Source organism: Podarcis bocagei (genome assembly GCF_964188305.1).
Source record: "Podarcis bocagei genome assembly, chromosome: 3".
In the NCBI taxonomy this organism is placed as follows: domain Eukaryota; kingdom Metazoa; phylum Chordata; class Lepidosauria; order Squamata; family Lacertidae; genus Podarcis; species Podarcis bocagei.
The window spans coordinates 48128083-48149619 of record NC_138127.1 but is presented as its reverse complement, the minus strand read 5'-3'; the positions used below and the strand labels follow the sequence as shown (position 1 = coordinate 48149619).

The following is a 21537-nucleotide window of genomic DNA, read 5'->3' as shown; positions in this document are numbered from 1 at the left end:
ACCAGCATGTTGTAGCTGGAAAGGGGCCCTGTGAGCTGTGAGCTGCTGGACAGGGATAAGGAAGATGCAGGAGAAGATGGTGGAACTTCCTCCTCCTGCTGCTGCTTTTGTGAGGCAGCCCAGAAGGCAGCAGAATACAGCCCCAGCCTTAGCAGAGCCACGCGTCCAGCCTGGGTGGCAGGCCCCCCCCCCCAAGCTCAAGAGATGGTGCTTGAAGACCTCAACAGAGCAGTGATTCCAGAGGCCAGACAGGGGTGCAAAGGTGGGGAGGAGACCTGGAGACCTCCAGGGGTGAAGGACCAAAGAGGCTCCCAAGGAGGGGAGACGACCCCCTCGCCGCCCACCCCAGGAGCCCAGAGAGAGAGAGAGAGAGGTACCAGAGGAAGGCGAGCACTTCATGTCCTCCCTGCCGTGTGCTTTGCCTCAGAAATGCCTGCGTGTTCCTGTCGCACTCTCTTCCCTCCATATGGTGGCCATATGGTGGGCAGGGCCAGAGCGGTGGGTCAAGCAAACACACCAGGAGGCGGAGGACGGGGCCAAAAAGGAAAGCCAGTGGTGGCTGAAGCAGGACAGAAAGCCTCGGTGGCACACACACAGACACACAAAACAAGAAAACGGGGGGGGCGGGGGGCGGAATTACTTGCTATATGTGCAGGAAATTCCAGACATGTCTTAAAATTCCGGTTGCCATTTTAGGTGTCCAATTTCCGTACATGTCTGGAATTTTCCGGACATATGGCAAGCCTAGGTTTACTCAACCATTTCCTCACTTGCTGACAGATGGTTTGGGGGTGGGTTGTACTGCTACATCATCAGTTGTACTGTTTGGATAGCTGCGCTTCTAAGCAGTTTTGTGTCTGAATGTTTTTCTCATGAAGCAGTGTCTGATCAGTCATGAGTTGTTTTGGACAACTATTCTCAACTTACAGATACTGTGTAAAAAGCTGTGCCTAGTAACCGGACAAATTATTTCAGTATTATTTAATGTGGCTGGACTATGTCCCTTAATTGGCTAAGAATGAATTCTGATATCTGAAGAGAAAAGGCTGAGGAAGTGGATTATTTATGAGAATGTATGATCACTATTTTTTAAAGCAGACTGCCTTAGGGAGCAACCGTTTTGAGTCTTTTAATTGTTCAGCAGTTGCTGTGCTGAGTCATCAAGGATGAAATTATAAGGATTGCAGGGATAAAATTAGCATGAGAGCAGTTCCAAAACACAGATAAATCAGTGTCTGTTTTGCTCACTGAACAGAAACTTTTAAAACCTTAAGCTAAAATGTGTGGGAAAATATACTTTGTTCATAAAGAAATATTAGAGCTGCCAAGTAAAATACTTGTGGACTTTTTTTTACATAAATACAAGGGACAGCATGTATGACAGGAGTGGGGAAAATGTGGCTCTCCAGATGTTGTTGGTCCAGTATTCAGTGTGTCTCCCATTCTTCCCAGCCCCGCTGAAAGAGGCGGTCATTAAACTGCTTCTTAAAAAAAACATCCTTGGACCCAGCCAATATGGCCAACTATCGCCCAGTCTCAAATCTTCCATTCTTGGGCAAGGTGATTGAGCGGGTGGTTGCTGAACAACTCCAGGCATGCCTAGAGGATGCAGACCATTTGGATCCCTTCTAGGCCTCATAATGGGACTGAAACTGCCTTGGTCGTGCTGGTCGATGATCTCTGGCAGGCTAGAGACAAAGGTGAGAGTTGTTTCCTAGTTCTGCTGGATCTCTCAGCGGCTTTTGATACCATCGATCATGACATCCTTCTGGACCATCTAGAGGAGCTGGGGGCACTGTTATACAATGGTTCCACTCCTTCCTCCTGGGCCGTGTCCAGAAAGTGGTGTTGAGGGATGAGTGTTCAGACCCCTGGGCTCCCACTTGTAGGGTGCCTCAGGCTTCTGTCCTCTCCCCCATGCTTTTTAACATCTACATGAAGCCACTGGGAGAGATCATCAGGGGGTTTGTGCTGGGTGTTCATCAGTATGCAGATGATACCCAGATCCACCTCTCTTTTAAATCAGAACCAGTGAAGGCGGTGAAGGTCCTGTGTGAGTGTCTGGAGGTGGTTGGAGGATGGATGGTGGCTAACAGGTTGAGGTTGAATCCTGACAAGACAGAAGTACTGTTTTTGGGGGGTAGGGGATGGGCGGGTGTGGGGGACTCCCTCGTCCTGAATAGGGCAACTGTGTCCCTGAAGGACCAGGTATGCAGCTTGGGAGTCATTTTGGACTCACAGGTCAATTCTGTGTCCAGGGCATCTGTCTACCAGCTCCAACTGATATGCAGGCTGAGACCCTACCTGCCCGCAGACTGTATTGCCAGAGGGGTGCATGCTCTAGTTAGCTCCCGCTTGGACTACTGCAATGCGCTCTACGTGGGTCTACCTTTGAAGGTGACTCGGAAACTGCAGTTAATCCAGAATGTGGCAGCTAGACTGGTGACTGGGAGTGGCCGTCGAGACCATATAACACCAGTCCTGAGAGATCTGCATTGGCTCCCAGTACATTTCTGAGCACAATTCAAAGTGCTGGTGCTGACCTTTAAAGCCCTGAATGGCCTCGGTCCTGTATATCTGAAGGAGCGTATACCTGGCCTAGCTGATGATATAGTGTGGCCTTGCAAAGTCTGGAGGCACTTCCTCCCCTACTTCCATGGGTGGAGTCAGGGACTGACTGGGGAGGGACCTAGTGATTTGTGTTCAGATCATTGGACCTCTGTCCCACCCTCCAAACTTAGACTTGCAGTTGTCCCACAGCCATCTCAGAAACCACTGTGGCCATCTATGGGGAGAACCCTGAAGGGGTTGGTTAGAGTCTTGGTCGTCTCTCATTTATGTAGCTCTCTGGATTGCTGCCTGAATGATGCTGACTAATACTGTATGGACACTGCTGCTGCACAGCTGCTCAGTGGGTGTAGGAAAGCGGTTGGAAGATGGCCAGTGTCCTTCGGTTCCTGGCTTCATATGCCTCTTGTGGCCTGGAAAAGTGCCTGTCCTTCTTCTTCTAGTGCTCCAGAACACCACTTGTGCAGCAAGGACTGGGTGTTTATTGCTGGTGTTTTCAAGTGTAGAGAAGTTAGGATGAAGGGGTCCACTGTTTTCAGGCTCACCTTTTATTTATCTGGCCTGTTGGACTTCTGGGAAGAGAGCTGGAACTGGAGTGTGAGCATTTCATCATCTAATCTTCCCTTTGTTGTCTTCCCTTTTACTTTCTTTACTGTGATTCTCATGTTAGATACCTCTCACCTTGAGGCAGGAAGTCAGCTGGCCTGGATGTCATGGTGGGAGTTGTGCTTCAGAAAGATTCTGGGGACTGTTTTCTGGTCCCAGAACATAGTTCCTTCCCATCTAGCTGATATTGTTCACTTGTAAAGAACAGAAATTCACTGTTAAGTATGGAATTTTGTTTCTGCATATTATTCCATTTTCTTATATACAGTTTTACAGTCCTGTGTTATATTGTGAAATTGTCAGTTAGAATTCCTAGGGCATAATCTAGTTAAAGTTAAATACTCTTTGGTCTCACTGATTTCAACAGATTTAACATGTGCTTAGCTCTCTCACTGAAATAAATAGGATGTAAAATGCATGACTGGCTGGATTGCACCCTAAAGACTGATGTGATTCCCTCCTCTTGGGACTATTTGTCAGTACAAATAATCCAATGTGGGATAAATCCAGTATTTTTCAATTTCAATTTGTGTAAATTATATTGGAGAAATAATGAGATAAAACTGACATCTGTCTGGCAAAATAAATTTCATTTAAATTTGAACAGTTTATCTCTTTTCTCTACATCTACCTTAAGTTTTTATTGTAAGAGAAAGTGTTATGAAATAAAATACGGACTACCAGGTACATACTCTGAATTGTAATTTTTGCTTCATGAACAGGGACTGCCATGTAACTGCTGACCTTATCACAATAAATTGAGTTAACCTCTTCTTCCTCAAATAAATATTATGGCAAAATGACACGGTGCTTTAAAATAAACATCACATCATATCATTGCTTTTTGTGTTGCAGAAATGGGAGAATTCTCAGTTGTTAATCCTAATTTTCATGTTCAGTTCTGTTCATTTTATCAAGCTGTGGCATGGAGTCAATATTAGTATTTGGAATATTTGAAGTTTTGATTTCTACCAGAAATTAGGAATTGTGCCTCTGAAATTTGATTGCCACTTAATTTTCCACTTTCTCTAGATTCTTATCCCATAAATTGAAGTCATCTAGAGAGTATTATGCTACAATCCTGTTTACCTGTTAACTCTATTATTTGAAGGAACATTTAGTGTTGTTGTGGTTTAGTCGTTTAGTTGTGTCCGACTCTTCGTGACCACCAAAGCACGCCAGCACATTTAGTGTAGTTTTGTTAATTGCATTGCTATATTTATTTGCAGGTTTCAGTCAAATAACTTCATATGCCATGTGCTTTACTTCTAGGGGTGTAGAATTTTTTTTTAGTGGGGTGTATGTGTTGCCTTCAAAGGGGACAATATAAATACAGCCTATTAAATTATTTACTGAAGACAGTTGGCCAATCCATTGTTCAAGGAGCCAAAGGTCATTTTGGTGTGCCTAGCTGATTCATAGGTAATCTGATACAGTACTTGGCTGTTTGTTTCCCAGGCAGACGATGAACTTTATCCTTCCATTATGAGTCACACAACTGTAACTTTACAGGGGAGAAGGAATTACTTCTGAAAGGTGCTGAAGAATACGTATGCATGCTGAAGTAATGATGTCTCTCATGAGACAACAATTGCACCATAACCGGTGGCACTTCTTTGCCAGAAATGCATTTTTTTTGTCTTTAGCTGTTTTTTGTCAAGTTTGCTTTGTTTTGAATTAAAAACACAGGGCCTATAGTCCTGGAACTAGTCTTGCACAAGAGGATTATTATTGGTTTATGTGAATGGAGGGTGGGGTGGGGTTATTGGTTCTGTTCTGTTCTTGTTTTTATTATGTATTTTGTCTTTTTTATCTTCTCTTTTTATGTTGTGAAGCACCCTGAGATCTGTGGATGAAAGGTGGTATACAAATTTAAATATTAATAATAATGGAGTCAACTAGTGTTGGTTTCTCATGCTTACAGAGTGAATTGGTATCATGTATTGTGGTTTATGGGGTGTCTTCAATGAGTTCCTTTTTGAGCTATAGTGCTTTTGTTGACAAAACCCCTAAATATAAATCTATTAGCTCCGTGAGATCACATTCTGAGAAAGTGGTCAAAATCATTGGCTCTTTCATGGGGGGATGGGGTACATTGGAATTTTGTGGTGTTTTCTCACTCTTTTCATGCAGACTTCCTCCAACAGTTTCAGGAAAACTGAATACAATGTACTGTGTAGAATTCAGTAGTTAATTTGCTTTCTTATCAAACATTTAATCTAATTTAACAATGGCAATCCTATCTGTGTGCTTCTGTAATGAAAAGTGAAGGTGTTTAAAACACAGCATAAGTGAAATTTGTAATAGGAAAGTATAGGAGAAAAGTCATGTATGTAACTGTATATTGAAAACTTCCTGTTTGTTTGTAGCTCTTGTTCTCACTACCAGTAAAACTAGCAGTGTTTGACAGACTTACAACATCTCTCCTATGTGTAATGTATGCCCATTGTAAAATAAAACATCATGTGCCACTTAAATTTGAGCTTTTTATTGCTCCTTGTATAAGTTGGCTGAGGTGCCCTTGAGTTATCTACCCTGCTCAGAAGTTTGCACTGCTGTTAGCTGTCTGCCACAGAAAGGAGGAGTTTGCTGCTTCTACAGCTGTGCCTTTGGGAGAGAGAGAGAGAGAGCCTATCATATTTCACCCTAATCCTAAGCGATTGCTTTAGGCAGCCAGTCTCTTTTATTGTTAAAGAGAATCCTTCTGAAGATTGTTCCCCAGGCTTTTCATTTAAGGGCAAACAGGATGGACGGACTAAAGAATCAGAATGGCAGTGCCATTTCCTTTCAGAAAAGAGAAAGCTGTTCCAATTTGTATCCTGGTCTGGCAACTTGTTAGCAGCATGTACATCTCCCTGATCCAAGAAGCTGGTTTTTTTGTTTAAAGAAAATGTGATAGAAGAGAAGGCTGGATTACAAGCATATCGGTGGAGAATGTTACTGAGCAGAGGAGATGGACTTTGGTTGAAACCTGGAAAAAACGGAAAGCTGTGTCCCTCGGTGTTGTGCTCCTACACAATCCTCATCTGAAGGTTGTTTTCAGGGTGCCGTGGTGTTTTTCTTTCTTCCGCTGTGTTTTGTTTGGCAGCTCACAAAGTACTGTAGGCAGAAGCAGCCTCCGGGAATTGTACAGGCACAATCGCTTGGTTCTGTGCGCCATGCAGATTTAAACAGTGCATGTGTTTTCTTTAAGTTTAAAGAAACATGGTTATTTTATATTAGATAAAAAGAAAAAGGAGAAGGCTACGAGGGTGGTTTTGAAAGTTGCATACTCCAGTGGATTTATTTTTTTTTGGGGGGGGGGAGAAATGAAAAAAGAAAGTGCCTCAAAGTCATTCCGGTTTAAACATAATCCAGGATCCCTCTCGCGTGCTGTGAGCTGGATAAACTTCTCTACCTTGTCCAAGCAGACAAAAAGGCTGTTTCGCAGCGATGGTGAACTCACATCTATATGTGGGCAGCAGGTAGAAGAGGATGAGAGCTGGACCTACAGACCCCAGCACAGAAACGGTGATTTTTTGTTTTGTTTTCAAATATGCAGTTAATCATTTAATTGTATTATTGCTAATAATCTTTTGCTTAATTAAATCCCTTCCCCCTCCTTCCATTTCCCCCACATGCTGCCTTTCATTTGACCTTTTGGTTTCTGTGGCAAGTGTTTCCTCATAGTGTATCCTTCTGCTTTGTAGTATGCTACTCAAAGCCCTCATTCCCACCAATCGGAAACAGTGTTCTCATATCAAGGCTTCTTAACATGGCAGCTGTATTGTGATAACTGTCCAGCCCACAGCAAGGAGTTGCATAGAGATTTAAAACTGTATAAATGGGTTAAAACAAAGCAGAACTATGGTTTTACCAAAGTAATTTATTTTCCATACATTTTTGGAGTGCAGGGGGTGGTGGTAGGGCTAGATGGATATGTGTAGAACAGAGATGAACAGAAAGCTTGTGCACGTAAGGGTGGGTGTCATAAAGCAAAAGGTAAAAAGGATTTTCCCCCTTTTCCACCTGTTGTAGGGGCATGAAATGTGCTGCAAGGCGGGAAGAAGGGAGTGGGCATGTATATGTTGATAATGGTGATGACATAGCAGTAGTAGCTGCTGATCTGCCTGTATTTTGCTATGCAGATGTATCATATATTCTGTGCATTTCTGCAGATAGTGAAATATACTTTTCACACAGTGCAACCCTGCACACTTATCACCAGAAGCACCCACTCATGTTGTATCATACTGTTGTGGTGCACTCAGCTTATGGGGACTTTATCACCTGATCCTCCTCCTAGTCCCTTCTCAAACCCTAGCTATATACTTCTATCTTACTAATCATATGTATTTTGGAAGTATGCCCGATATTTAATCAGAACCTGGCAGTACAGATGCATGAGGTTCATTGCATGTTGAAGTAATCATTATCCATTTTGGCAGATTTTGAAAGAACATATAATCCAGCGCATTACCAACTAGTCCATCAGATGGTGATGGATTGTCTTCCTGATAGCCTTCTGTGCTTAGCAGGTGATAGTCCTGTTGGATGCAGCTTGTTGACACTTCCATTGGAAATAGTAGATTCCATAAAAAAACAGTGAGCAAATAGCACACCAATGTTCAAAAGTATGTTTTAAAAGCGCGCATTGTGGGTGGTAGTAAGGTACTTTTATAAAGTTTTCGTAAAGAACAACTCTGCTGGATCAGACCAAAAGTCCTTTTTTTAAAGCTTCCTGCTCTTGGTTTAGAAAGTGAAAATGGGAGAACATGTTGTTTTGATGCTACATGTGTTCGTGAAAGGGGCCTCAGGACAGCAAGACCCTTACCTGGATCCTGGCTTTGGCTTTGGTAGTGGTGTTTTTTGCTCTGAAACTTGTTGTACTCTTATGGATGGCTAATAGAAGTGCCAGGGATGCGGGTGGCGCTGTGGGTTAAACCACAGAGCCTAGGACTTGCCGATCAGAAGGTTGGCGGTTCGAATCCCTGTGACGGGGTGAGCTCCCGTGGCTCGGTCCCAGCTTCTGCCAAACTAGCAGTTTGAAAGCACGTCAAAGTGCAAGTAGATAAATAGGTACCCCTCCGGTGGGAAGGTAAATGGCGTTTCCGTGCGCTGCTCTGGTTCTCCAGAAGCGGCTTAGTCATGCTGGCCACATGACCCGGAAGCTGTCTGCAGACAAACGCCGGCTCCCTCAGCTTATAGAGTGAGATGAGCGCCGCAACCCCAGAGTCGTCTGCGACTGGACCTAATGGTCAGGGGTTCCTTTACCCTTTAGCTAATAGAAATGCCAGCAAACTGCACTATTCAATTTCTGAGATGCTTATCCCCTTCTGTGTCCTGTATTAGGTACTCTTATGGTCTGTTTTTATTCTGTTTTGTTCCTCTCTTGTTCAACAGATTTGAGTAGGGGTGGGAGAGAGTAAGTTTGCAGTGACAGCTGATAAAGTCAGACCTGAAATTTCAGGCTCTGTGACCCTTGGATGTCACTCTTATGAGTAAAGGATACTGTGAGGTTTTTTTTTTTTTTTTAGTTGGGACGCACCCTTTAATTATGAGTGCTCTCTTCTTAAATACATTCACCGTTAGTCCAGCCAAACCTCAATAATCATACACTGAAACTGAATTAGAACACAACAAGCTAATGATGCCTACATTCTTGTCCCTTTATGTGGAGCTAACCACTCAATTAGGTGTGATTATCTACTGAGCTGCCCTGTGCTATGTTTACATTTGGAAGTTGAAAAGCCTTTTAAAGTTTTGGCAGTATGGAGAGGTGTTTGGTTAAACCTCTCAAAACTATGGGGCTCCCAGGGGAAAACTTTCAAGGAGTAAAGTGGCCTGGCAATGTGTATTCTGTGCAGATTAGTCTGCTATAAGTGACTTGTACTGTACCAGGACCAATGTGAAATTCATTGCTACTCCTTGTGAAACCTTTGGATCTTTAGTCAAATCGGGTTAAAAACTGTTGATTATTTTCAACAAAAGACATTAGCAGCTGGCCAATGTAAATAAGGTTGCATTAAGAAAGGAGTTCTTGCTTAAGCATCTTGAGAGTATTTTCATGGCCCACGTTTGGACCAATCACAAGTACCTCTGTATAGGAACATTACATGGAGGAAACAATGTTTCATGGACATGTTTGCAACAGGATCCTAGACTTGTGTCCTGTGCACTGATTCATCAGCAGAAAACTGCAATAGATGACTAATCTTTCTCATCTGCTTTCTCATATGATTCCTTTAAAAGGTCTGTTTGTGAGCTCAGAGCATTATGTTACACAAGGGCCCTAAGGCAAGTCTACCACGCTATGGGAAACTCCCAGTGTAGTCCTGGCTGTAGGAAATTCCCAAGTCAAGCGGAAAAACCTTAGGACTAGAGTTGGTTGGGTAAAGAACAGCAACTCCAGATGAGAATGGCAAGTCTGAGTAAAGCGTGCAAAGGTGATGGGAGGTTATTTCTCTTGTGAAAAATAGCCAAAAAAACACCCAACCCATGTGATATAGTGGATTTGGTGCATGGAAACTTGAAAGTTCAAATTCCCACTTGGATATAAAACTCGCAGAACCATAAAACTAATAATTGGACCACTTTTCAAGTCTAATTCACTTCAATGTGTTGTTCTGAAAAGTTCTGAAAATAAAATGCAAATATAAGAAAATGCACACATGCTCTTGAAAGAAACGTACATCTACAAATGTAATTAATTAATCTCTTCCAGTGTTCCCCCCTTTGAAGAGTTCATATATTCTGAACAAGATCCCCATTCATGGGACTGACTGCTAAGTTGCAGGCTAGACTTAAAAAATAAATAAAAACTTTGGCATAAATGAAGGATCAACAAACACTTGTCCCTCTTTTTAAAGCACCCCAACACTGATTGTGCACTGATGCTTGGTGTGACAATAATAATAATAATAATAATAATAATAATAATAATAATAATAATAACAATAATAATAATAATAGGTACATGCACCACTTTTAATTTGTAGTGCATTTTTTCAGATTGTATGAATAAATTATACATTTTTCTCGAAAAAATGTTACATTAGTTTTAGTGCTGATTGAGAGTGAGCAAATTAGTGCAGCTGCCCTCTGGTTTAAGAGTTTCCTATATACAGTATTTTACTGATTTTGGACAGAAAACTCTGGCTTGGATTTAAGTTCAAAAACACAAAAATGGGAAGAGGGGAGAGAAGGAGACAATTTATTCAAGATTTGCTGGAGTACTATGAGGATAAACCCAGATAATAGCTTATTTGCTTGAACACTGCTGCTTCAATACTTCAAAAATTGTATATGGATCTTCTGTAGGCAGTTTACTTTTTTGATTTTAATTTTAAAGGGATGGCAAAACAAATGTTCTCATGTGTAATATGTTACACATCGGTATGTTATGTATTGTCCCAGTAAGATTTATATTCTCTCTTGTTCATTACAATTCCTCTAGCCTTTCTTGCAAGCCCTAGTTTTCCTTTTAATGAGCATTCACACAGTCAGACAGTGGGGGGGAGGAGGTGGGGTGTGTGAACATAATGCATTGATTTTGATTGCAGCATTATTCTACACTCGACTTATATAAAATAAAGAAGTCCATTGTATAGAGCACAGTAAGGGATGGGAGGAGAGAATCATTTTTTCCCTGTAATTGGACAGCAACTATAAAAGCTTGAATCACTTGTAATAATAGAGACTGCAGTGCATGGTGGATTTTAAAAAAAAATAGGGTTGTTTTTTTTTAGTGTGAAGCAGGGGAAGGATAATTAAAAAACTGGATATGGGTGGGACCAAGTGAGTTTGTACACTTGATTTTGCTTGTAATATATCTGAATTATAAGATCTATAACTGAATATTGCTATTCTATGGCCTATAGATGTCATACATGACAATCTTTTACATTCATTTTGTCTCGTGCAGATAATATAACTGTACCAGGAAGCCATGGAGAATTGCGGTTTCCATAAAATCTGAGATGTCTGCCTGTGACAGTCTACATACAGTACTCCTTCCTGAAGAGAATCGTTTCTTGACAATTTAGTAAAATTTGACATGGTTTCAAGTGCTGCAGAACTGTGAAAAGGGAGAAATAGGTTGCTTTTGATAGCCATTGAGATGAATCTTTGGGCTAGTGGTGGGGTAGGGAGAGGAGGCTATATCTAAGCTACTTTATGAGTTATGCATTTAGTAAACCGTAAAAAATTGAAACAGGCAAATTTTTGCAGAGCAAAAATAAATACACCATAATGACTTTGCTTCCCTTAATCAAATGTATGTGTAATGAAATTTATCCAACTTGTGTTCTGTGTTAAGCACTGGTTTGAGGTATCTGTTGGCTGCCACCTGCTTTATTTAATACAGGCAAAAACCATTTTGCATGGGGGTTGTGTTGCTGAGCCCTGCATGCATCAGCAGAGCGTGTAAAAACCTGCTCCTCCCAGTTCCACACCCTCCCTGCTCTGTCCCACCCCCATTACGCTCCCTTTCACTGCTGTTTAGAATATTGCTTGTGTTGTAAGACTTCCAGGTACTACAGTGGTACCTCGGGTTACATACGCTTCAGGTTACAGACTCCGCTAACCCAGAAAGAGTACCTCAGGTTAAGAACTTTGCTTCAGGATGAGAACAGAAATCGTGATCCGGCAGCGTGGCGGCAGCAGGAGGCCCCATTAGCTAAAGTGGTGCTTCAGGTTAAGAACAGTTTCAGGTTAAGAACGGACCTCTGGAACGAATTAAGTGCTTAACCCGAGGTACCACTGTATATGACTTCAGCTACTGTAATTGCTTAAGAAGGTCTTTATGCAGGAATAAGGAGTCATTGGTTCAAACTGATGAAGAACAGCTTTTATATTCCCAGTTATATATCACCTTTTATATTATAACTCCAGATGTAAAAGTTTCCTGATACATCTAAACTTACTACAGCCCTGGCATGGAAACCCATTGAAATTAACAGACTTAGTCATGCTCATTAATTTCAGTGGGTCTGCTTTGACTAAAATGTTGAATACCCCCCCCCCCAGTGCTTGTTTGTGGTCTAGTAAAGTATGGTGTAGTGAACCAAGATCATTGCATCTGAACCACACCTCTAAGTAAGACCAGTAGTTAAAGATTCAGCAGTTCTGTTTGCTATTCTCAGTGTACCATCGGTGTCTGGTGAGGGTGATGAGCAGCCGGACTGCTAACTTTGAAGTAAGTCAGTCGAATATACCCCAAAGTTGGGAGGAGAGCTAGGGAGTTTTTGACGGCAGTATGGTGGGGTCCAGGTTGTTTGGTGGAAAATCTTGAAGATGCTTGGCCACATTGACAACCTTCTACACTGCCCTTTCATTGTCTGAATAGGGAAGATGAGCAGAGGATGGGGACAAGGAAGCTTGGTCACTGCTGCCTGAAAGCACTTGGGGTGCCTTCAGTAAGCATCATCTCAAGCCAGCACACCTACTTCTCTGCCAATTTTCTCCTGGGTAAAAGCCGTGGGGGCAGGAGCTGGTGGTCAAAGAAGAAAGTAGTCAGGCATTTGACAAGTGCTTGTTTAGCAAGGCCAGCCGAAACTTTTGGATCTGTACATATTGACAATAAGCTTACATAAGTGGATTATAACAACTATTGGAACTCAATTCATATATGGTTTCTGTCATTAAGTTGTAAATTTAGGGAAGTACATAATGTTGATAACAGCAGGGATGGGGAACCCCCAGCAGTTATTGGACTCCAGTCCAATCAGCCGCAGCCAGCATTCCCAGTGGTCATGGATGATGGGAACTGTAGTCAAGCAACATTTGGAGGGCCACATGCTCCCTCCCCCTGTTTGCAAAACTGTGTAGGGAATAGTTTTGTCTGTCCCTCCTTCCCTTATGTGCCCACACCCATCTGATGCAAATTTCAAAACTCAAATCATTTTTAATGCTAGCAATTGCTTAAAATTCCAGAGTAATAAGTACTTGTGGTTTGGTATGCAATGCCATAATCACATGGCTAGTTTGGATAATTATGTTGTATTGACAATAAATGTTAACTTAGACATGCTAAAACTATGGGTTAGGCTTGCGGTGGTTTCAAAGAGTATATTTCAGTCTTGATTTGGACTGTTATCAGCATGTTAAATTTGGAATATGCTTGGGGGAAAAATATCCTCTCAACTAAATTAGCAGTATTAGTGCTTTCCCCTCATATTTTTAGAAACTGGCATGTCAATACTGTTCTCTCTGTGATTTATTCATACAACTGCTGGAATTGGGCACTGGCATTCCAAGAGTTTTCAGAATTCTAGGAATTGTTTTTGGGTTTTTTTAAAGCTACTTTTAGGTTGTATCTTAGCTGGTCATAGTGATTTGTTTTTGTTTGATTCCTTTGAACTTTAAGATTTCTTTCAAAAATGTCACTTAGCAGAATGCTTGAGGATAAAAATTCCTATATAGAAATATTCTGCGTATAGATCTGATTTAACTTGTTCTTAGCTTAAATTGCAGTCAAGTTGATCTTAATAAATGTGGGTGTTAGGTAGAGCTGCTGTTCTGTGTGTCTATGTATATAGACATAGATATAGACATATAGATACAGCTGTCTGCATTTTTGGATTCTCCTTAGGAGTGTAGATAGCTAGCTGGGCAGTCATAATGAGCTCCTTTACTTCAAAAAAAATGTACCGCTATACCACTGAGCATTGGGATGGTTGTTTAATGACTGGATGGCCCAGAGAGACCAATATGAATATTTAGCACTAGATATTTAAGAAGAGCATGATAGGCAAGTAATTTTTAAGTGCCTCCATGTTGTATGGTTAACTTTGTAATAGCAGTAGATTTCTTGGCTTTTCCAATGTGTGTTTGTGTGGTTCACCATTAGACATGTGATAGATGGAGCACGTCTATTTGCCATACATTAAAGGATCATGCTTTTAAATTGGCAGGCCTGATTTAATGATTACCAACTTAAATCATGTTCCCCTGCTGGAAGACAACACGGTCAGGCACAGTAATATACTTTGCCTGATTAGCTGCACCTGCTGACCCGTCCCCAGGGCAAAAGAAAGGCCTTTTCCTGCTGGTATAAATCTCAAATGATGATCACTGTCTCCATTTCTTCCTTCCCTTGCATTTTTTGTCTGCTTGCCCTACTCTTTTGGTTTGGCATGTGTCTAAATATAAATGAGGTACCGGTATATGAATGGCTGTGTTTTTTTGTTGTAGTTATGCATTTAGCAGATTTGGTAGATTACTGTCATACTTTTTCTTACACTGTAGTTAACTGCAGTTAAGTCATGGGAACTACTCATCCATAGTGCTGCCATCTTGCCAGAATTTCACCTCAGCTTGCTTTTCTCTCATCCATCTCACCACCGCGTCCAGGCTCTCCCGATTCAGATGTTATGGAGAAATAGAACTCGGTGTCATCAGCATACTGATGGCGACTTGTCCCCAGACACCAAACAACCACTTCTGTGGCTTCATATAGATATTAAATAGCATTGCAGATAAGGTTGTGCTCTGTAGTACCCGGTAACACAGCTGCCAGGGAGCTAAAATGCAGTCTCCCAACGTAACTCTCTGGACATGGTCCTGAAGGTAAAATTGGAACCTCTCAGAGCTAGCCCAGTATGATACCATAGTTAATGGTATGAAAATCTGACAAGCAAAATAAGAAACAAGAACAAGGTTGCATTCCTCCTTCCTTGCTCTCTACAGGGGTCATCTCTCATGGTGACCAATCCAACCCAATCCCACGGCCAGGCCTCAATCCAGATTGAAATGGATCTAAATAGTCTGCATCATCCAAGAATGCTTGTAGCTGCCCCACCACAACCCCTCTCCATCACCTTCCCCCAAAATCGAGTGTTTGTGACTGCAATACTTGTTCCAGTCTAAGGGGTCTATGGCCAGTTTCAAGGCAGCAGGGGACCCTTACGCAAGGAAGCATTAACTGTTTTCTGGACCCAACCAGTCAACCCTCTGCTAGATTTAGTAAGCCAGGAGAGACTGAGGTCAGAGGGCATGTGATCATATGTATTATCGCCAGCACCTTATCTACATCATTTCTCAATTTCACTTCAGCCACATAAATTAGCCTAGCACATTGGTTGTCAGCTAATGGATTGGAACCCATTACTGGGTCACAACCTGACCTACTACAATGCAAATGTATGGTAAAAAAAAAAAAAGTAGGAAATGAATCCTCCAATGCATGTTTGTGTTAAAGGTAGGCCACAGGGCTGAAACATTAAAGGCTACCGCTAGCATGTTCAAAACAGGAAGTCATACAAATCAACATTTTAAAAAGATCGACAACAGTAGTACTATGACAACTTTACTTTCACTTCTATAATGTAACAAAATTACAAAGTCCAAAATACAGCATTTCCCTACAAACAGAACATGGGGAAGAAGAAACTATAATTATTCTCTTGTGCCTTTGAACTTGGTTCAAAATTTCACCATATCTACACAAACAGGGAATGCCTTGGGCTGAAACTTACAAACCTGTTCGGAACCGTGAGCTTGCACATATCTTTCTTGACTTATCACAAACTCTCTGAGGCATTACTCTTTGTACGCCTGATGGCTTTTGTTTGAACTGTTCTTATTTAAAAAGTGGTGGGTAGTGGCAGACCTAGAGGCTACTTGTGGAAAAATGGGGTAAGTTCAAGTTGGATAGGAATAGAGAAGTCCTAATGATAGGTCAGTCAATAGAGCATGAGACTCTTAATCTCAGAACTGTGGGACCTACGTTGGATGAAAGATTCCTGCATTGCGCGGGTTGGACTAGATTATCCTCGTGGTCCTTATCAATTCTACAATTCTATTATTTTACTACCACATCCCAAAATATAGACACATCTATGCATATCACCACTTTATTTATTACCGTCCCTTTACCCTAAGGTCCCAGAGCTCATCCTCACCATACAATGCATGCATACAATATGAAAACTAGCCAAATAAAGCACTTCAAAAGTAACACATTCCAGAGCAATTAAAAAAAAAAGTTACAAAGAGCCAGAATTTGGCAATTCATAGGAAACTGCTGAGGTAGATTAAGGGTGATTTATTTTTCCTGATGCTGACCAGTAGATGAATATGAGCTGTTTTCAGTGCGAAAGCGCTGACAAGGGAGATAAAACAAATGTATTTAGGTTTGTATTGTGCTAGGCGTGGTTGAAGAGGCGCAGTTGTCTTTCTCTCCCTTCTTAAATAGAGTGGCTGGCCCCCCCTTTTTTTCTTTTTTGGAATGAGAGGAGGTGGGAGATGGGGACGTTCCACAGTGTTGTTTAGAAATCAGTGGGTTGGGCAGCAGCTTCCTATAGCAGCAGGAGTTGGCTCGCTGCCATGCTTCTCGGCTGTGCGCTTGAATGGGGCGGACTGGGGAACAGCTGTACCTAGCACTGGTGCACTGCACTCTCTGCAAACAGGACCCTTTCACTTCCCTCCATGGAACAGTCCCAGGATGTTTTGCCTGAAAGGTAAGGGGACTTTTTGGAAGTTATGCAACTCTCCTGTATAGCTGTTGCTGTCGTCCCCCCCTCCCCCGCAACCACAGGCTAGCAGCCCTCTTTTACAACTCTCAGAAGTTTATGAGAAGTTTAATCTTTAGTCTTGTTCTTGAGTCAGAGGGCAGCACAGATCTACATAACCCTTTGTGCTTTATTAGCAGAGAGAAGACTCATTCCTGCTTGGAATCCTTCGAATGCTATGTGTAATCCTTTCCCATACAAAAGAGCAAGCTTGCTCTGTAGGTTTCAATTTGCTGAGCCTACCAAGCATTTGAAAAAGCATTGTCTGTGTTGTAGGAACTTTAGGAACAATTTATTGGATGAAGCATGTGCACTGACCATGCTAGTTAATAGGATCTGTCAGACAATACCTTCATTTAATTATTTTCAAAACAGTATGAGGTCTAATGAATGCCTGGAGAGAATGATGAATTTTTTTGTCATTATATAAATGCAAAACCAAACTATGCCAGTTATTTCTTTTCATGGTGAATGTTGATAAGTGTGTTAATGTGATCAAGGACAGAGGCAACATTACTACAAGTTAGTTTCTTTATAAAATTTGGTATTAACTTTGAGTCCTATTTTAGATTAAGTAGTAGCATGTGTGTGCGCGCGCGACACACACACACACACACACACACACACAGTATGTTCACCTTTCTAAAAAAAACTCCTGCCCAAAGTATATGTGAATTTCCTTAGGCTTGGTGCTTCTGCTATTGGAATAATTCAGAGATGTTAAATTGTTAATAGAAAACAGTGGCTCTTCACTTTAAGTGTGTGTGCTTTTTGTTGATGTGACTAGAAGTAAAGATAATAATTTTTACAATGTACTGAATTCAAACTTATTTCAAAATATAACCAAATTACTAGTTAAGCTGATAATAAAAGCTCCCTTTTATGTTTCTTTCTGTGCTAACAGCTGTATATGATATATGATGTTTTCAATGGAGGAAAATATTATTATTAATGACCATGGATTTCAGAATTCCTGTGTTCATTGTAAGCTAGGGCATTTCCTCATGTTCAGTGGGATGTGGTGCATATTGTATGTGTGTGTGTGTGTGTGTGTGCGCGCGCACACACACACACACACACACACTGCCCTATACCCAGAGGTCTAAGGGCGGCTCACAGAACAAAATAAAAATAAAAAACCACAAAATATATAATAAAAACAGTCTCCCCAAAAAACCACATACTTGCCTCCATTTTCCCCTAATTTATACCAATTTATATAAAGCATTATTAACTGATGATCTCAGAATGCTAAGTCATCACAGTTGTTGTTGCTTTTTAAAATACATTTTTATTGTTACCGGATTATTTTTGTTTATTTTTAATATAAAAAAACACCTCTCTTTTCTTTATTGGCCTGACCTGAACCCCTAGCTACACCTCCAAAATGTTTGCACAAGGATCCATCTGCACCTACCTCTTTAAAAACAACACTTTTGTTTGCTGCCTTGGGCACTTTAAAAGTGTTCACGTATGCTAATACTTGCTCCTTTGTCCCTTAATAATGTGGCCGGGGACCTCAGACTGCTTTCAAAGAGGACCAGCAAAGGCAGCAGGAAGCATCAGTGATTTGTGCTTCCTGTTGTATCATCTTCCCCACCCCCCACCCCTCATCAGTGTTTGCAAGGAATCTCTTGCATCTCCCTTGGCAGGCTCTTTCCCACAAAGATTCCTGTAGGGAAATTGGTGGGTAGACTGTTTGCAGTTGGAAATAACGGAGCCTTCATTATGGTATCCCTCCATGTTGCTCTTGCCAGGTAGACACTTTTATACAGTGGTACCTTGGGTTACATACGCTTCAGGTTACAGACTTGGCTAACCCAGAGATAGTGCTTCAGGTTAAGAACTTTGCTTCAGGATGAGAACAGAAATCGTGCTCTGGCGGCACGGCAGCAGCAGGAGGCCCCATTAGCTAAAGTGGTTCTTCAGGTTAAGAACAGTTTCAGGTTAAGTACGGACCTCCGGAACGAATTAAGTACTTAACCCGAGGTACCACTGTAGTTGTATTTAAAATCCCTGTCACCGGGGGAGGGACGAGGACGTAGGTTCCAATGAAGGCCTCCATGTGCACCCACAGGTGCAAATACAACAACATATGTATTTTAATCAAGCTCATAAGCGGATTTAGTAATATTGTAAGCTTCAGCTTCTGTGAGGGGATATTTCACACTGGATATTGTAATATACTAGCATTTCTACTGGAATGCTAGGGCTGTCATGATGCTGGAATTTAAAATGTCTATACAAGAACCACAGCTATGCTCCCTTCTAAATGTTTACTTTGTGTAAGGTTTGTTATTATTCTTTGTGAAAAAGATTGATAAATACTATATTTTTTGAAATCAGGCAGCTGAATAGACTGGATTAGGGAGAATGGGAAAGGAGAATTGAGGTGAAAATATTTTTTTTATTTCCAAAGTTACTTTCAAGTAAAGTCAAATTAGACACAGTATGTTAGCCAGGGTTGAAGAGAGAGCTTCTATTTGACTAGATCACTTAATGACTTCATTGTAAAGAAAATGCAGAGGGTGCTGTAAAGAAGGTATGCAAGCTGAGTGACTGCACTTAAAGACACATATGCCACAGCCTTACATATTTTACAGCTGTGGATTTGGGGAAGGAGGACAGGAGGAATATTTTTCTGCTAATAATAGTAAGAAGTTATGTTGGAGGCCATCCCTGAAAAATCCAGGGCATGTGGTTATTGCTCCCTAGAGGAAAGATCTGTACTAGAAATGCTGATTTATCATCTCTCTTTTTTAAAAGACATCAATGGCTTGCTCACCAGTTGTCTTGTGTGTAGTATACATGTAAGGACATTCCTTGGATTCTTTTCTTGGCAATGTTCTTAGCAAATATGTAAAGTTTAGAATCAGAAACAGATTTCCCCCCTGATGTCTCAAAGCACATGCATTTCCTAAGTCAAGCTAGGCAGCTTGTACTCAAAGGTGCGTTGTTTTGTTCCTCCTAAGATGAAAGAGAATAAAACTGTGCCTGCTTTTATAGTATGAATCCCTCAATTTAAATTTGTGGTTGTATTTTAATTAGGCTAGGATTAATGAATCCAGTTGTGCTTCTTGTTCTCAACTCAGTAAGGTAAAGGGACCCCTGACCATTAGGTCCAGTCGTGACCGACTCTGGGGTTGCAGCGCTCATCTCGCTTTATTGGCCGAGGGAGCCGGCGTTTGTCCGCAGACAGCTTCCGGGTCATGTGGCCAGCATGACTAAGCCGCTTCTGGCGAACCAGAGCAGCACACGGAAACCCCGTTTACCTTCCTGCCGGAGTGGTACCTATTTATCTACTTGCACTTTCACGTGCTTCGTGCTTTCGAACTGCTAGATTGGCAGGAGCAGGGACCGAGCAACGGGAGCTCGCCCCGTCGCAGGGATTCGAACTGCCGGCCTTCTGATCGGCAAGTCCTAGGCTCATTGGTTTAACCCACAGCGCCACCCACATCTCAACTCAGTAGTAAAGCTATAATTGTTGTTAATATTAAGACAAGGATTGCAACCAGAGTTTTACTAGCAAATAATTTATTTTGGACAACCTATATGAAAATTTATTTATTGGCACTAAAGTTTTCAGATGGATGTGGCAAGCTCAGTTTCCCCTTAGCTATCATTTATCACCATAGTTTTATACTGTTCCTATAATCATAAGTTAGACGGGCTCTTCCCTTGTAGGTTATTAGGTCCATTTGCTTACTTGATGGAGAAAATCTGGAGTGAGAGCATCTTGGACAGATGACTGCCCACGTTCTCCTTGAAGACCTTCAGTGAAGCCCACCACTGCCGAAAAGATTCTCCTAATGTTGAGCTGAAATCAATCCTCTTGTAGATTAAGCCCACTAGCCCTGCCCTCAATGGCAGCAGAGAAAAAAAGTATTTTTGTTCTCTGTGTGAAAGCTCTTCAGGTATTTTTTTTAAAAAAACAACTTTTTTTTCAATTTTCAAATACAAAAACAAACAAACTGAAGAAATACAAAAGTAAACACATCCAAATTTGTAAACATAATTTGTTACTCCAGATTTAGATATACTACAGACAGGCATGCCTTTTAAGTATCAGAAGTTAGTGTGTTGTCATGTTCTCTCTCAATCTTCTCCTTTCTTGAGGACAAGAATGTTTAATGTTTCCTTGTAGGACATGTTCACAAAACAAACAATTTCCATATAAAGAAACAGTACTCTAGGGGAATTATTGGGAATCTGTGGACCTCCGAATGTGATGGGGGAGTTGTCATCAGCCCCAAACAGTTCGGCCAGTGGTCAAGACATCTACATTCCTGCTCTAGAGGAGACAAATTTAAATTTACAAAAAGAAAAAAAGCAGGGCTAGAGGAGCTTTAACTCCTGCAATTCTTAAAAAGTCTTAATGTGATCTCACATATGAATGAAGCAAATGCCATAGAAATATGTACAACTGTTCAATCTGTAGGTATGGGAAGAATTTTAGTACCGAAGTGAGTGTGAAATTTCAAGCACATAGTTTAAATAGTGCACACACAATCTTTCTTTTACAGGCTTTTAAAGGCTTAACATTATTGGGCATTGATTTATTTGAAATGTTTCCTAACTGCTCTTCATCAGAATTTTTTATTAAGTGTTGGATTACTAGCAGTCTCAACAAAAAAACATCTTTTTCACAGTATTGCATGCCAAAGGCAATATTTTCTTCAGGTGATTTTAATGGCTTAAGTTTAAACATGACTTTGATAGTGCTACGAGTTCAGGGGTGCCAGACTTCTAATCCCTGGATCCAGCAAGTGTTAAAAGCTAATCAAGCCAGGCTAGCCTCCTGGTGAGGTGCAGAGCCAGAGTTTGGAGTTGAGAGTTGAGCAGTAATGTGACCTAGATGTAAACTGCTGGCTTG

At 41.3% G+C, this 21537-nt stretch overlaps 1 protein-coding gene across 8 annotated transcripts in view; it reads left to right on the top strand.

Annotated features, from left to right (window-relative positions):
* NHSL1 (NHS like 1) overlaps positions 1–21537 on the top strand; it is a 142952-nt gene that overhangs the window by 42443 nt on the left and 78972 nt on the right. Inside the window, exon 1 of one of the 8 annotated variants that reach the window (XM_081187847.1) lies at positions 5804–6684. The exons of 5 other annotated variants lie outside the window; for them this stretch is intronic. In XM_081187847.1, the coding sequence (XP_081043973.1) occupies positions 6483–6684 (202 nt within the window). In that variant the 5' untranslated portion in view covers positions 5804–6482. Of the gene's footprint in view, positions 1–5803; positions 6685–16474; positions 16614–21537 lie in introns of those variants that run through there. 2 more of the 8 variants (XM_081187851.1, XM_081187850.1) reach the window with 2 other exon arrangements.